This window comes from Ochotona curzoniae, unplaced genomic scaffold (assembly GCF_017591425.1).
Source record: "Ochotona curzoniae isolate NIBS_2020 unplaced genomic scaffold, NIBS_Ocur_1.0 contig_1, whole genome shotgun sequence".
NCBI lineage: Eukaryota > Metazoa > Chordata > Mammalia > Lagomorpha > Ochotonidae > Ochotona > Ochotona curzoniae.
The window spans coordinates 46,536,442-46,553,115 of NW_024464918.1; the positions used below are offsets into that span (position 1 = coordinate 46,536,442).

The 16,674-nt window shown below is 63.3% G+C and overlaps 4 protein-coding genes across 4 annotated transcripts; all 4 read left to right on the plus strand.

The window, feature by feature from the left end:
- Positions 1-77: 77 nt before the first annotated feature.
- On the plus strand, positions 78-655 carry LOC121154290 (histone H2A type 3). Its single transcript, XM_040977255.1, has one exon. The coding sequence runs from the start codon at positions 105-107 to the stop codon at positions 495-497; it is 393 nt and encodes a 130-aa protein (XP_040833189.1). The 5' UTR covers positions 78-104; the 3' UTR covers positions 498-655.
- Positions 656-3,481: 2,826 nt separating this feature from the next.
- On the plus strand, positions 3,482-3,938 carry LOC121154297 (histone H3.1). Its single transcript, XM_040977268.1, has one exon. It carries the CDS (start codon positions 3,482-3,484, stop codon positions 3,890-3,892), a length of 411 nt encoding a protein of 136 aa, XP_040833202.1. The 3' UTR covers positions 3,893-3,938.
- Positions 3,939-7,261: 3,323 nt separating this feature from the next.
- Positions 7,262-11,138, plus strand: TRIM17 (tripartite motif containing 17). The gene is made up of 6 exons (XM_040977279.1): positions 7,262-7,690; positions 8,262-8,357; positions 9,174-9,404; positions 10,121-10,143; positions 10,230-10,333; positions 10,523-11,138. The coding sequence occupies exons 1-6, from the start codon at positions 7,262-7,264 to the stop codon at positions 11,071-11,073; spliced, it is 1,434 nt and encodes a 477-aa protein (XP_040833213.1). The 3' UTR covers positions 11,074-11,138.
- Positions 11,139-12,194: 1,056 nt separating this feature from the next.
- TRIM11 (tripartite motif containing 11) lies at positions 12,195-16,196 on the plus strand. Its single transcript, XM_040973562.1, has 6 exons — positions 12,195-12,676; positions 13,376-13,471; positions 13,597-13,827; positions 14,456-14,478; positions 14,579-14,679; positions 14,823-16,196. Exons 1-6 carry the CDS (start codon positions 12,269-12,271, stop codon positions 15,365-15,367), a joined length of 1,404 nt encoding a protein of 467 aa, XP_040829496.1. The 5' UTR covers positions 12,195-12,268; the 3' UTR covers positions 15,368-16,196.
- The last annotated feature ends 478 nt before the right edge of the window (positions 16,197-16,674 follow it).

A 16,674-nucleotide genomic window follows, 5' to 3' on the forward strand; every position in this document is an offset into this window, starting at 1 on the left:
TCTAGCCTACCGCGGGACCATATATAAGGGCTGGCGGGGGACGCGCGGCGTGTTCCGCGCTCTCGGCTCCCGTTTCGGCCTTAGTCGTCACCGGTCCGTGCGGGATGTCTGGCCGCGGCAAGCAGGGCGGCAAGGCGCGCGCCAAAGCCAAGTCGCGCTCGTCGCGGGCCGGGCTGCAGTTCCCCGTGGGCCGCGTGCACCGGCTGCTGCGCAAGGGCAACTACTCGGAGCGCGTGGGCGCGGGCGCGCCCGTCTACCTGGCGGCCGTGCTCGAGTACCTGACGGCCGAGATCCTGGAGCTGGCGGGCAACGCGGCGCGCGACAACAAGAAGACGCGCATCATCCCGCGCCACCTGCAGCTGGCCATCCGCAACGACGAGGAGCTCAACAAGCTGCTGGGCCGCGTGACCATCGCGCAGGGCGGCGTGCTGCCCAACATCCAGGCCGTGCTGCTGCCCAAGAAGACCGAGAGCCACCACAAGGCCAAGGGCAAGTGAGGCCGCCGCCCGCGGCCCGACCGACCCCAACGGCTCTTTTCAGAGCCACCCACGGTCTCGGCAAAGAGCGGCACTGGGCGCCGCGCGTGGCGTGGCCGGCCGCGCGTGGACACCCGTGCGAGGGACAGGGCGCGGGCCCGCCGTAAACGTTAACACAGCACTGACTGGTCTGAGTGTGTTTGAGGGCCGCCGCGGTCAGCTGGGCGGGTGGACGGGCAGTCGGGGCCGCTCGGGGAGCCGGCCGTGCGTGCGGCCTGGAGGGGAGGGTGGCCAGGCGAGGCCCGCGGTCCTCGAGTCCGAGAAATGCGACCTGGACCTAAGGGAACGCGGGGCCGAGCCTGGTGGGCAGCCCGTGTCCAGGGTCCCCGGGAGCAGGACACCAGATCTGCGCGCGATGGTGGACACGCCACATGTCCCTGGGCATCTCGGTCTTTACAAAGCACAGGAGCCCCAGATGGTCCACGCACGAGCGAGAAAACGAGAAAAGCCTTGGGTGGACAGAGCCCGGGGAGGGTCTGTAGAGTGGACAGGGCCTGATGACGGCCTGCGTGGGGTGGACACAGCCCGGGCAGGGCCTGCGTGAGGCGGGCCACGAGGGCCAGTTGGCTCCTGCTGTGCTGCGGGCGGCGCCCAGAGCCAGGGCGTGGCGGCCGTCACCGCCTCAGGTGAGCAGAGGCCTAGAGTCACTGGGCGGCCCTGCCCTCACCCCACGCATCCCGGGCGCTTGCCTGCTGACCCTTCTCACTGACAGGGCCCCCCGATCCTCACTGACAGGACCCCCATCCTTCTCACTGACAGGACCCCCATCCTTCTCACTGACAGGACCCCCGACCCTTCTCACTGACAGGACCCCCATCCTCTCACTGACAGGACCCCCATCCTCACTGACAGGACCCCCATCCTTCTCACTGACAGGACCCCCATCCTTCTCACTGACAGGACCCCCATCCTTCTCACTGACAGGACCCCCAATCCTTCTCACTGACAGGACCCCCGACCCTTCTCACTGACAGGACCCCCATCCTTCTCACTGACAGGACCCCCCGATCCTCACTGACAGGACCCCCATCCTTCTCACTGACAGGACCCCCATCCTTCTCACTGACAGGACCCCCGACCCTTCTCACTGACAGGACCCCCATCCTTCTCACTGACAGGACCCCCCATCCTCACTGACAGGACCCCCATCCTTCTCACTGACAGGACCCCCATCCTTCTCACTGACAGGACCCCCCATTCTTCTCACTGACAGGACCCCCATCCTTCTCACTGACAGGACCCCCATCCTTCTCACTGACAGGACCCCCCATCCTTCTCACTGACAGGACCCCCATCCTTCTCACTGACAGGACCCCCATCCTTCTCACTGACAGGACCCCCATCCTTCTCACTGACAGGACCCCCGACCCTTCTCACTGACAGGACCCCCATCCTTCTCACTGACAGGACCCCCGACCCTTCTCACTGACAGGACCCCCATCCTTCTCACTGACAGGACCCCCATCCTTCTCACTGACAGGACCCCCGACCCTTCTCACTGACAGGACCCCCATCCTTCTCACTGACAGGACCCCCGACCCTTCTGACAGGACCCCCATCCTTCTCACTGACAGGACCCCCCGATCCTCACTGACAGGACCCCCATCCTTCTCACTGACAGGACCCCCATCCTTCTCACTGACAGGACCCCCCATCCTTCTCACTGACAGGGCCCCCATCCTTCTCACTGACAGGACCCCCATCCTTCTCACTGACAGGACCCCCGATCCTCACTGACAGGACCCCCGACCCTTCTCACTGACAGGACCCCTGATCCTTCTCACTGACAGGGCCCCCGACCCTTCTCGCTGACGGGACCCCCATCCTTCTCACTGACAGGACCCCCATCCTTCTCACTGACAGGACCCCCGACCCTTCTGACTGGTGTGCCTTGGTCCTCTGACTCACTGAATAGCCCACCCAACACCTTCTCAGCACCCACCATCCCACTTCATCTCCCCAGTCCTGACTAACCCTCTCACTGACCTCACCCTGCCCCTCACTGACCTCCCCCTGCCCCTCACTGACCTCCCCCTGACCCTCACTGACCTCCCCCTGACCCTGCCCCTCACCGACCTCCCCCTGCCCCTCTCACTGACCTCCCCCTGACCCTGCCCCTCACCGACCTCCCCCTGCCCCTCTCACTGACCTCCCCCTGCCCCTCACTGACCTCCCCCTGACCCTGCCCCTCACCGACCTCCCCCTGCCCCTCTCACTGACCTCCCCCTGCCCCTCACTGACCTCCCCCTGCCCCTCTCACTGACCTCCCCCTGACCCTGCCCCTCACTGACCTCCCCCTGACCCTGCCCCTCACCGACGCACCTCACCCTCGCACTGACCCCCACGGTCTGCATATGTTCAGATTTGTTTATTGAGGGGAACAGAACTGCCGCCGCTGCTTCACTCCCACATGGTGGTGAGCTGGGGAAGCGGGAGCAGAAGTGGAGCAGCCGGGACGCAGGCTGGCATCCCTGTGGTTGCGGTGACAACTTCAACCTGTGACCCAGAGATTTTCACTCTGCACTCCGGCGTCCTTTACTCAGAGCTCTGAAACTGTCACTCTGCAGACGGCATTTGCCTCTGGAAAGTTCTTCCTGTCCTCCCCTGACAGGCAGAAGGGGCCACCGGTGGGAGCAGACCCCGCGACCCCCGCCCAGCCGTGGGGCGGACACCTTGAACTCCGCTCCAGCTTCCCCGACTCACTGGCGCGGACTAGCGCCACTTGTGGCAGACTCAGACAGGAGCGAATTTAAAGGAGCAGGCCCCAGAGGGCGCGTCCCACGGACCAATCAGAATGCGACCCCGCCCGTCCTCTGGCCAATGAAAACACAGCAGCCTCTATAAAAGCAGGCACAGCGGTGGGGTTCTTCCAGTTGGAGAGACTCCAGCGGAGGATTCACTCGGACCAGATCTCTGGGAGCTGATCGAGGAGCTGACTGGGAGCCATGGCTCGCACCAAGCAGACGGCCCGGAAGTCCACCGGAGGCAAAGCGCCGCGGAAGCAGCTGGCGACCAAGGTGGCCCGCAAGAGCGCGCCCGCCACGGGCGGCGTCAAGAAGCCACACCGCTACCGGCCGGGCACCGTGGCCCTGCGCGAGATCCGCCGCTACCAGAAGTCCACGGAGCTGCTGATCCGCAAGCTGCCTTTCCAGCGCCTGGTGCGCGAGATCGCGCAGGACTTCAAGACTGACCTGCGCTTCCAGAGCTCCGCCGTCATGGCGCTGCAGGAGGCGTGCGAGGCCTACCTCGTGGGGCTCTTCGAGGACACCAACCTGTGCGCCATCCACGCCAAGCGCGTCACCATCATGCCCAAAGACATCCAGCTGGCGCGTCGCATCCGCGGGGAGCGGGCTTAAATCCCACAGGCGCCTGGCGCCGCACTAACCCAAAGGCTCTTTTAAGAGCCACATCCCTGGTCAGAGAAGGGCTGCGGCTGGGCTCTTCCCTCTGGGCAGCCTCGCTCACCGCCCAGGCCCGGGCCTGGCTTTCCAATAAAGGTTCCGAGAAGTGGCGATGTGCTGACTTACTCCCTGGGTGACTGGGAACCCTAGGATCCTGGACTGGGGTGAGGGGCGCTGCCCAGACCCCCGGCCCCACACGGGGCTCTGCGTGGGCTCCTGGCCGTGGGTTGGTGGGCCTGCTGAAGGCACCTGTCCTGCTGCCGTAGTGTGTGTCCCGGGCAGCCCTGTCCTGGTAGGACCAACCGGGACCCCCAGCCCACAGTGACCGCACAGTTCAGGCCCTGAGGCCGCCTGCCAGAACTGGGCAGCCCCGACCTTCACGTCGGGCTCTCATGGGAGCTGGTGGGCAGCATGTGGACATCAGCTGGGGAGGGCCTGGCCCGTCCACTGCCGGGAGCAGCAGCAGGACGTGAGCCCACACCCCCAAAGGACACCAGTGTCAGATTGGCTCTGTCTTCTAGATCCCTGAAATCCTGTCAGAATGGAAGGACTGGGTGTAACCTTCACAGTGCACAGTCCTGTCCTGCCAAGGTGTGTGGACAGGTTCAAGGGGAACTAGGGCAGGAGGTGATCCCGCAGAGCCACCGCGGGGCTGGCGACCATCATCCTTTGATGGGGTGCTTTCCCCAAGACTAGAAGGGCCCTCGTGGATGGGTAAGGGGCGATGGAGGCAATAAATGAGGCCACCTAGAGCGCCCTGTGTCCAAGAGCTGAGGGTCTGCAGCCAACATGCTGGAGGAAAGAGGCTGGCTCCCACTGGAAGGCGGCCATGGCCCAGGAAGTTTCATGACTTATGGGGGCTTGAGGAGCTGTGTGTTCGGGAGGGCCACAGCCCTGAGCAGGGCAGGTGCACGGAGCAAGATGGCACTGCGTGTGTGCACATACACACACCGGCGTGGGTCCAGGAGGCCGGGCACAGGGGTCTGCAGGCAGCACTCAGGGCTCGGGGCCATGTGGGCCAAGAGCTGGGCGGGGGTGCAGTACTCCATGGAACACCTGGAGGGCACCGCAGTGTCCCTCCAAGTGCTGGGCCACCACAGCCCAGACTCGGGAAAGCCGCAGGAGAAGGCACTGGTGCTCACCCTGTGGTACAATCAGGAGTGCACGGTAAACATTTCCCAAATGCAAATCTGGCACTGTGTGTGTGCGCGCGCGCACAGTGCCTGTGAGGGGAGCAGGCGCAGGCCGTGTGTGTGTGTGTGTGCTGTCCTCATAATGGAGCATTTTCAGCACAGGGAGCCTTAGCTGGCTATGGGGACAGCCTCATGCGCAGTATCTATGTGGGTAATGATGTTGCTGGAAATTAAGAACTGATGCCCGCACAGAAATGATAGGAGAGAGCACTAGGAAATAAGGGTGGCCTGTGTGCCATCCAACGTAGCCTCCATCTAATTTAAAAAGAAAAATTATTTGAAAGGCAAAGTTAGGAGGAGGGTGGGAGGTGGGTCAGAAAAATCTTCAATCCACTGGCTCACTCCTCAAATGGCCACAGCGACCAGAGCCAAGCCAATCCAAAGCTAGGAGCCTGGAGCCTCCTCCAGGTCTCCCACACGTGGGCGCATTGTCTCAAGGCTTTGGGTGGTCCTCGACTGCTTTCCCAGGCCACACAGGCAGGAAACTGGATGGAAAGTGGAGCATCCAGGACATGGACTAGCACGTATAAGGGATTCCAGCGCTTGCAGAAGGAAGGATTAGCCAATTCAGTTATGATGCCAGTCTGAGATTCTTTTTTTTTAAGATTTTTTTTTTATTGGAACGTCAGGTATACAGAGAGGAGGAGAAACAGAGGAAAATCCTCCATCCAATGATTCACTCCCCAAGAGGCTGCAACAGCTGGAGCTGAGCCAATCTGAAGCCAGGAGCCTGGAGCCTTCTCCAGGTCTCCCACACAGGTGCAGGGTCCCAAGGCTTTGAGCCGTCCTCGACTACTTTCCCAGGCCACAAGCAAGGAGCTGGATGGAAATCAGGGCCACTGGGACAAGAACCGGCACCGACATGGTATCCTGGCATGTGCAAGGCAAGGACGTTAGCCGCTAGGCTACTGCGCTGCGCCCGATTTTTCTCTCTTGTTTGCTTTTTTTTTTTAATTATTGGAAAGGCATTTTACAGAGAGACAGAGATCTTCCCTCCGTTGGTTCGCTCCCCATATGGCCACCCAAACTGCTGTTTCTGACCTGAAGAAGTCCCTGCCGGAATCCCAGCGCAGGCTAGACGGCGAGGGTCTCCACGTGGGCGCCGCCTTCCCTGCCCCATCCGCCAGCGTTCGGCTAGCACCTGCCCAAACGGCCCGGCCTCTGGGCAACATTCCCAGGTCCTCGGGGCCCCGGCCTGCCCCCATTTCACCTTCTCCCTCGGACCCTCAGCCTTGACCACCTCCCCTCTCCAGCAATGCCCACTGGGGTCCCCGGGCTTCCTCGCGCCCAGCAACGCGGGCAGAACTCTCACCCCACCCCGGAGGCACCGCCCGCCGCGGCCTCTGCTGACGCCACAAAGCCCCTCGTCCAGGCTCCAAGGCGCAGGAGCGGAAACCGGCGCACTGGGCAGGTGCGTCTGGCGCGGGACCCTCCCTGTGAGTCCCTCCCCCGCCCTCGCCCTCCCTGTGAGTCCCTCCCCCGCCCTCGCCCTCCCTGGTGGGTCCCGACCCGACGCCCAAGGGCCCCGCCCATCCCCCTGTGGGGCTCGCCCTCCCACCCGCCTGGCTGCGGGTCCCTGGGGGGGTCCTGCGCTGGACCCCTGGCCCACAGACCGCACGTCCCCGGGGAAGGCCAGAACAGGAGCCCAGCCTTACCCAAGCTGCTGATCCCAGGGAGTGAGGGTCCCCACCATGAGCCGTGTCGGTTCAGGTCTCCCAGAGGGTGCTCAGTCGGATGTAGGGGAGCTGCCGGCTCTGCACGTGTGTCCACACATCCCCATACACATGGGTGTGCACACTTGTGCCTTGGCTGCGTCCTTGTGAGTGTGGAGGACTGGAGGACTGAGAGGAGGGCTTCCGGCTGTACTGACATGACAGGTCAAGCTGGGGTGACTGTCAGGAGTCTGACATTTCCAGCTGTGCTGACACGACAGGGTCAGGTTCTGTGAATGGGAGACGGCGGGGTTGGGCTAGCACGTGTGCTCTGCTGTCAGTGAGGCTGGAACACAGCTCTGGACCCCCTAAATGGAGGTGGTCCAGACCTTATGGTGCCTGCCAGGAGCTTGCCCCAAGCAGGGTCCAGGATGTGGGCAGCCAATGTCGGAACCCCATGTTGGGTCCCACCAGGAACCATGGATGCTGTGGAACTTGCCAGAAAGCTGCAGGAGGAGGCCACCTGCTCCATCTGCCTGGACTATTTCACAGACCCGGTGATGACCGCCTGCGGCCATAACTTCTGCCGCGAGTGCATCCGTTTGAGTTGGGAGAAGGCAAAGGGCAAGAAGGGGAGGCGGCGCAAGGGCTCCTCCTTCCCCTGCCCCGAGTGCAGGGAGATGTCCCCACAGAGGAACCTGCGGCCCAATCGCCTGCTGACCAAAGTGGCTGAGATGGCACGGCAGCATCCCTGCCTGCAGAGGCACGACCTGTGCCAGGCGCACCAGGAGCCCCTGAAGCTCTTCTGCGAGGAGGACCAGAGCCCTATCTGTGTGGTGTGCCGGGAGGCGCGGGAGCACCGGCTGCACCGGGCGCTGCCCATAGACGAGGCTGTGCAGGAGTACAAGGTACATCCAGGAGGGACACACGGGATGGGAACTGACTGGGGATGCACCTGAAGGGGAGTGGAGGGCGGCAGCCAGGGGCGCACGGTGTGCAGTGGTCAGGGTGTGTCAGCAGGCAGGGTCTCACAGCCGATGCCTCCAAGGGACGTGTGAAGAAGAGATGGGATGCCTGTGTAGGTCTTCCACAGGGCTAACTGCATGACACGTGTGAGGGCAGGGTTGTCTGAGGGAGGTGCGTGGTGTGTGTATGTGTGAAGGCAGGGTTGTCCAAGGGTGTGGCACATATGAGGGCAGGGTTGTCTGAGGGACTGGATGCCTGTGACGATCACCCTCAGAGCTGACTGTCCCCCTCTGGCCAGGAGAGATTTACAGTCGCCCTGGGTCCTCAGGCTCCACTTGTGTCCACCTGCTATTGTCATTTGCCTCCAGCTGAAAATTCTCTTGATTCCCAGGGAGGCATTTAGGACTGGCCTATCCCGACACCAGTGCCCCCTGGGAGGTCTGAACAGGGTGCCGCTTCGGAATCACGTGGGAAGAAGAGGGGCTGCTGACCCCCAGTTTGTGTGCCCCACAGCTGAAGCTGGAGGAGGACATGGAGTGCCTGAGGGAAGAGATGGCGAGGACAGAGACACTTCAAGCCCAGGGACAGCAGGCCTTGGCTGAATGGCAGGTGGGTGCCCGTGCCGTGTCCTGAGGTTGGGGCCCTGGCATCCCAACTCAGGCAGAGAGGCTGCCCGAGCCCCACCTCCAACAAGGGTGGCTGTAGGAGAAAGAGGTAGCATTCCACCCTTCCAGACCCTGTGCCGCCCCGACGGCAGAAAGGGTACAAACAGCCACAGCCCAGGCTACCAAGGACCTCTGGTAATGGCACCCACACCTTGTCAGGGTCATAGAGGAACAGGTGGGTATAGGGAGACGAGAGAGCAGGGACAGGAAGAAGCATTTGTCATTGCCCTTGTGGCAGGCATGGGGCCACTGCTCCTGGCCACAGGCTGCAAGCAGTCAGAGCTCTGGGTGACGGGAGGCCCCTGTGGTGCTCCAAAATGACCAGCACCAAAGGTGGCTTCCCAGTGTGGCTCCCAGGTGGCGGAGGGGAAGGCCCAGCCACCTTGGAGCAGCCTTGGCATTCGGCAGTTGCGGGAGGGTAACAAGAGCTCCTGGCTGGCCAGCTGGGGTGGGGCCACAGCCACTTCCTCTGGGCCACTGGCGAGTGTGGGCTGCAGAACGGGGCTGAGCGGCAAAAAGAACCTCCTGTAGCATCCACCATGCCCACAGAGCATGCATTCTGGGCACATGGACATGTGGCTGTCACAACTGGGGACCCCCAGATGTGCCAGCAATGACACAAGGGGACCAATGCTGAAGCGCCTGGTACCCTGGCATGGCCAGAGCCAATGGTTTCCTGTGGGCCATGGGGACTTGCCGGGGGGGTGGGCGACACGAACAGAGGGCCTGCCTCCTGCTGGGGATGGGGACCATCCCACAGGCCAAGGTAAAGGAGAGGAGAGAGCGCATCCTGGTGGAGTTTGAGAAGATGACCTTGCTGCTGGTGGAGGAAGAGCGGCGGCTCCTGCAGGCCCTGAAGGAGGAGGAGGAGGAGACAATGGCCAGGCTGAGCGAGCGCCAGGCCTCTCTGGACCAGCAGAGCCACGGCCTGGAGATGCTGCTGCTGCGGCTGGAGGACCGGAGCCAGCGGGAGCCCCTGCAAATGCTGCAGGTGAGGCCCAGGTGGGAGGAGGATTAGCTGAGCTTGGGACACACACTGCTGATGCAGGAGGAGTGGGATGGGGGCTGACATGGGCGCAGGTGTCTGACAGAGTGCACCAACACACACCGTGTGCACCAACACACAAGGTGTATACCATCACACACACAGCGTGTACCAACACACGTGTGTATCACCACACACAAACACACACCTGTTTATTACGTTTCAGGAGAGAGCACACCTGGCCTGCTCCCCTCTTCCCACACTTCAGGAGTGAGAGGGGAGCTCCAGGCCTTTTCCCAGACTCCCTGTATTCCCTGGTTGCTGTTGGGCTGCAGCACTGTGCTGGCAGCCCTTTTGTTCCTTATGGGGCCTTCCAGAGCGTGGGCTGTGCCTCAGGGAGCTGGGGAATATCTGGCAGCAACCCACGGTGCTTGGTACTTCTCCCTGCCTTGGGGTCAGGGATGGTGGCTGGCTGCCCTGGGTTGGTTGTGGATGTATGGCCAGGCCTCCCCCAGAGTCAGCACAAGGAGCCCCCATGTCCATTGCTTCATGGCCTAGGAGGAGCCAAGTCACCTGGTGGGCATCCCAGGCCTCTCATTTGCCTCCTGTGGGCACTGACCACAGCTTGGAGAAGGGCTGCCAGTCCAACCTAGCATCCAGGGGTTCAGGAGTAGGGCTTTGAGGGAAGCAAGTGCCCGGACCCACTCCTCCTTTCTTTGCAGGACATGAAGGACACCCTGGCCAGGTACGTGTCCCCTAGGCAGGCGCAGGGGCAGCTGAGGGTGGGCTGTATGCAAGCCCAAGGGGACCATGACACTGTCCTCCTTGGAGCAAGGACAGCCTGCATGTGCTGTGCCCGGAGGCCACACCACCCACGGCACTCAGGACAGTCTGCAGGGTTCCCGGGGAGGTCGAGGTGCTCCGAGGTTTCCAAGGTGAGTGTGGGCCGAGGGTCCCAACCCCTACATGGGACCCTACAGGGTGAGGGTCTGCAATGGACACTGCCCTGTGCCTCCAGGTGCTACTGCTGTGCCCACACTGTCCTGGGGACATAGGGAGCTGGGGACAGAGAGGCCCAGGGGCCGCCCCTGACCCCAGGCGCTCCTCCACCTGCCCATCTGTAGAGGTCGTGGTGCCAGACCCCACGTCGGCCTATCCCTACCTGCTGCTCTATGAAAGCCGGCAGAGACGCTATCTAAGCTGCCCGCCCGAGGCCAGCGGCCTGTGTGGCAAGGACAGGTTCGTGGCCTACCCGTGCGCCGTGGGCCAGCAGAGCTTCTCCTCCGGGCGGCACTACTGGGAGGTGGGTGTGAACCTCACTGGGGATGCTCTGTGGGCCCTGGGCGTGTGCAGAGACAATGTCAGCCGCAAGGACAGGGTCCCCAAGAGCCCTGAGAATGGGTTCTGGGTGGTACAGCTGTCCAAGGGCAGGCGGCCCCTGGCGCCAGTGCCTGCCCCGGGCCCTGTCACGCTGCCCGAGCCCCCCAGCCACATGGGCATCTTCCTGGATTTCGAGGCCGGGGAGGTCTCCTTCTACAGCGTGAGCGACGGGTCCCACCTGCACACCTACTCCCAGGCCGCCTTTCCCGGGCCCCTGCAGCCATTCTTCTGCCTGGGTGCTCCCAAGTCAGGCCAGATGGTCATCTCCACGGTGACTGTGTGGGTGAAGGGCTAGACACACAGAAAGACGGGGGCTGGTCCGGCCACTCTCAGGAGGGCCAAGCCCTTCCATGGTGCGGCCACCTGCCCAGCTGCTCTGAGTAACAGCAGCACGCTGAACTTCTGAAATATAAGGATGATTGAAACACCTGCATGGGCACTGTGTGGGCACATGTCAGATCTGGGGCTTTCGGGTACCAGCTCACTTGCCAGGACCATGCCTGGGGACAGGGCCACCTGACAGAGCACCCACAGCTACACGCCACGCCATGCAGAACAACCATGGGTACATGCCACATCACATGCAGCACGCACGGCTACATGCCACACCACACGGAACACTCATGGTTACACACCACACCGCAGAGCTACACACCAGGCAACATACAATATGTACAGTTACACAACACCGCAGAGTACCCACGGCTACACGCCAGGTAACATTATATGTAGTTACACAACACCAGAGTACCCACGGCTACACGCAACCCACACCAGGAACAGCAGAACCTGGCCTACTTTAGTCCCTTTTTAAAAAAAAAAAATAATAATTTCTTGGAAAGGCAGTCACAAATGGGTACCGACATTTGTAAGGGCCACATGCGCCAAGGCGGGCTGCTCAGGAGCCGGGGGCTCGGTGCGGGTCTCCCACCCGGGCCGGCCTCTGCTGCCTTCTCGATCAGGGAGCAGGACCCCAAGTGGAGGAGCTGGGATTTGATGTGGCGCCGCCCGCTAAGCCACGGCGTCCCGACGTGGCAAAGCATTGGGAGCGGTTTCCCACACTCCGCATCCGTCCTCCCGCCTCGTTCGCGGGAAGCCCCAGAGCTGCTGCCCGCAGGGGTCCCCGAAGTTCCCCGGAGTCGCCGTATTATTGGGGGAGGGGGAGGCCTCCCTCGTCGCTGTCCCGTTCCCTCGCACTTGAGCCTGGACCAGGAGCACCAGCTTCCCGACTGCACCGACTGCACCGCCCAGGCCGCAGCCGAACCACCCGCCGCCCCGCCTGCGCGCCCCGTGACGCGCCGCAGCCAATCGGAGGCAGAAGCGGGTGGTTACAAAAGGAAAATAAATAAATAATCGGGACCAGCGGCCCCAGCCGCTTCCTGCTTCCGCCGCCGCCGCCGCCCGGCCTCCCGCGCCCCGCACCTGCCCGGCCTCCCGCGCCCCGCACCTGCCCGGCCGCCCCGCGCCTCGCGCCCGGAGGGGAGCGCGCCATGGCCGCCCCGGACCTATCCGCCAACCTGCAGGAGGAGGCCACCTGCGCCATCTGCCTGGACTACTTCACGGACCCGGTGATGACCGACTGCGGCCACAACTTCTGCCGCGAGTGCATCCGGCGCTGCTGGGGCCAGCCCGAGGGCCCGTACGCCTGCCCCGAGTGCCGCGAGCTGTCGGCGCAGCGCAACCTGCGGCCCAACCGCCCGCTCGCCAAGATGGCCGAGCTGGCGCGGCGCCTGCACCCGCCGTCGCCCGTGCCGCCGGGCGTGTGCGCCGCGCACCGGGAGCCGCTGGCCGCCTTCTGCGGCGACGAGCTGCGCCTGCTGTGCGCCGGCTGCGAGCGCTCGGGCGAGCACTGGGCGCACCGCGTGCGGCCGCTGCAGGACGCGGCCGACGACCTCAAGGTGCGTGCGTGCGGGCGTGGGCCGGGGGGCTCGCCGGGCGTTGGACTCGGGCTTTGCCGCCCTCCGGAGCGTCCCCCAGGGGTACTCCGCCCCCGCCCCGTGTGGGCCCAGGCATGATGGGCAGATGGACGGGAGTGGACACTTCCTACTGCCGTTTTCACACGGGGTCGTGAGCTCTGTGGAGCAGGGCGCGAGGTGTAGGGACACAGCTCGACTGCTCCAAGGACTCCCGGGGGGAGAGGGAGCAGAGGATGCTTCCTGCCCTGGGTGTGGTGATCAGAGGTCTTGGGGCCCTTACAGGAGCCATTTATGGCACTCAGAGGACTCTTGGGGGAAGGTTATGGTCAGTATTTTTCCTGGGGTGCTGATGGTCAGACCCCACCTGAAAATATCTGTTGGAAAAAGATGGAAGTCAGAGGACAATTTCTGTAGGATTGAATGAACAGAGGTCGACAGAATCAGAGAACTGGGGGACTGTGGGCGCAGGACAACCCAACTCAATGTGTGCACTCCCACAGCGTTCCCTCCCTACCTCTTCATGTCCCCGGCGGGAGCTCTTGTTAACCCCTTGCTGGGAAGGAAGGTGCAGGTGTGGCTTCAAGACTGGAAGAGGCTGGAGGGGCACCTTCCATGTGTGGTTTGGGTGTGGGCAGCAGGGCAGCAGCCCAGGGCTGAGGCGCCCCCTTTATCTGTCCCCAGGGCAAACTGGAGGTATCCCTGGAGCAGCTGCGGAAACAGATGGAGGAGGCCTTGCTGTTCCAGGCCCAGGCGGAGGAGACCTGCGCCCTGTGGCAGGCAGGGGCCGGACTGGGCTGGGGTGGGGACTCCCAGGGCTGCCCGGTGCTGGGGGTGGACCCGGACCCTGGCTGTGGGGGGCGTGCGCAGCCTGGTCTCAGCAGCCCCTGCCCCTGCCCCTGCAGAAGATGGTGGACAGCCAGCGGCAGAACGTGCTAGGTGAATTTGAGCGACTGCGCCTCCTGCTGGCAGAGGAGGAGCAGCGGCTACTGCAGGAGCTGGAGGAGGAGGAGCTGGCTGTGCTGCCCCGGTTGCGGGAGGGCGCCGCGCGGCTAGGCCAGCAGAGTGCCCAGCTGGCACAGCTCATCGCCGAGCTGGAGGGGCGCTGCCAGCTGCCGGCACTGGGGCTACTGCAGGTGAGATGGGGGCAAGGCGGCAGCCCAGGCCGCTGCCTTCCCCGGGGCCCTTCCTGCCACCTGAACCAGGCCTGGGGATGGTGCTCCCCACCAGTGTCCAACATGTGGCTCACATGGGCCTCCCCCAGGACCCAAACTCGCCACGTTGTGAGGGTCTCTCCCATTTACTGGGGACCCTGCCTGTGTGGATGGCCTGATTGTTGGGGTGACCGCAGAGCAGGTGGTACAGACAGCCACCCAGGCAGGGGGGGAATGAAGTTTGGCCCTGGTGACAACAGGGCTTAGGACCACGTGCCATGAGGTTAGGATTCCTTCCTTTGCCCAGCACAGTCCACAGTCCAGGCTGTCCCTGAGGGTGTGTCCTCCCCGTATCCTTGCTGGCCTCTGTCCTGCCTTCCTGGCAGTCTCAGCCTTGGGACCAGGGATGATGTCATTGAAGGCTGTGTCCCCAACCAATCTGGGGCTCCCAAGGTATTTAGGGCCATGGAGGCAGAAGGCCAAGCTCAGTGGGATTCGAAGCTCTAGGTCCAGGTGTCCAGGCCTCATGGAGGCCCCCAAGCCTGGACCGTAGAGCAGGGCCAGGTGGGTGTGGGTGTGGCCACTGACCAGGTGCTTCTCCTTCCCACAGGATGTGCAGGAGGTGCTGCGCAGGTACCGCCTAGACCTCTGCGGGTGGTGGGTGGGGCCTGGGCAGATGTGACCCTGCAGTGGCCAGCCCGCGTGACATGGCTGTGCCCACGCCCACCCGCAGGGTCCAGGATGTGAAGCTGCAGCCCCCGGAGGTGGTACCCATGGAGCTGCGCACAGTGTGTCGGGTCCCGGGGCTGCTGGACATACTACGCCGCTTTCGAGGTGGGTGTGCCGGGTGGGTGGCTATGCCACATGGCATGTCCCGGGCTATCCTCCTGGTCTCAGGGTGAGCGTCGTCAGAAGTCTGTCACCGTCTGTGGTGTGGGAGCGGGCCACTGCACCGTGACCCTGGCCTTTCTCTGCAGGGGATGTGACTCTGGACCCTGACACCGCCAACCCTGAGCTGGTGCTGTCTGAGGACCGGCGGAGCGTGCAGCGTGGGGCCCTGCGGCAGCCGCTGCCTGACAGTCCAGAGCGCTTTGACCCTGGGCCCTGTGTGCTGGGCCAGGAGCGCTTCAGCTCGGGCAGGCACTACTGGGAGGTGGAGGTGGGCGACCGTGCCAGCTGGGCACTGGGTGTGTGCAGGGACAACGTGGACCGCAAGGAGCAAGGCGAGCTGAGCGCGGGCAATGGCTTCTGGATCCTCGTGTTCTTGGGCAGCTACTACGCCTGCACGGAGCGCGCGTTCGCACCACTGCGGGAGCCCCCACGCCGTGTGGGTGTCTTCTTAGACTACGAGGCGGGACTGCTGGCCTTCTACAGTGCCTCGGATGGCTCACTGCTCTTTGTCTTCCCACACACCCCCTTCTCGGGGACACTGCGGCCTCTCTTCTCACCACTGTCCAGCAGCCCCACCCCGATGACCATCTGCTGGCCCAAGGCCCCGGGGGAACCCCCAGGCCCTCAGTGATGGAGTATGCTTAGGAACCCTAGGGGTGTGAACTGCACCACACACGGGGTGGACAGACCAGGGCCTACCCGGGCTGTGCCCACCAGCTCAGGAGGGGCCGGTGGAGGCCGAGCCTATGCCGGAGTGGGGTGGGGAGGTGGGGAGCGCCCAGCATGGGTGGACTTGGGGAAGCCAGGGGCTCAGGGGCCCATGCGCTCCAAGTCCCGGAGTTGTGTCAGGTCTGGGTTTTAGTCTTTTTATTTATTACAAGAACGTTTCTATATTAAACAGATGTCAGCTATGCATGGGCTTGTTTAAAGCCCCGTGGAGACACAAGCCAAGCATCTTGTTCCGGCTTCCTTGGAGGGACGCATGGGGCTGCCAGGACAAGATGGGGCTGTGGTGTTGGGCGGCCGGCCAGGGAGCTGGACCCATGACTCCCTGTGATGTGAACAAATGTGTGTGCAGGTGCTTGGCATGTCAGCATGCAGTTTTAGAGTTAGGAATTTATTTAAAAATCAGGAGAGATCCACCTGGCTTCTTGACAGGCATGCCTTGGGCCAGCCTTGCTGCCCCCACCACCGCCCCCCCCCCAGGCCATAGGCAGGGGCTGGCCTGGAACTCACACCCATGCAGTATGCCAGGGCTGTGCTGTTGACAAAAAACAGTCGAGGCTGGTCTGGGCTTGCACCCAGCAATTGAGGAACACGACATGACATGCCACCTGCAGGCGGTGGACTGGAGCTACAGTGTTGCTGAGTCGCTCCTCTGCAGGAAGCCAGGGACATCAGTCTTGGGGAGGCAGGGCAGCCCAGAGGGGACAGCCTCGCCCATCACAGGCCGTGTGTGCACATGCTTGTGTGTGTATGCAGTGTGTGTGCCGACAGGGAGCTGTGGGTGGGCTCACCCACCAGCGCCCTTGGTGCTTCAGTGCCCCCACAGGGTTTCCTGGGTGGTGGGGAGGGGTCCCTGCAGGGGAGCATGTGCTTGCCTTGGGATCCACTGTGGCGGTGGAGTGCGTGGATGAGCATGATTGGGTAACAATAGCTTTTGGAGGGGGGATACACCTGGTTGTCTACCCGCCCTGAGGGCCAGCAGCCTTCCTCATAGCCCTTGGACTGGCTGAGGTGCAGGAAGCAGTCCGAGATGACCAGCTGGGGCTCCAAGGGGAGGTGACCGCACCTGGACACAGCCACCTAAGCCAGGGGTGTGGTTTGTGTCTTGCAGCCCCCTGCCAGTGTTCCTAGGCCCCACCCAATGCCCCAGGAGGGATCTGAGTGGTCCAGGCTGATCTGTCAGCCTGGGCTGGCACCCCCAGAGCCCTCAGC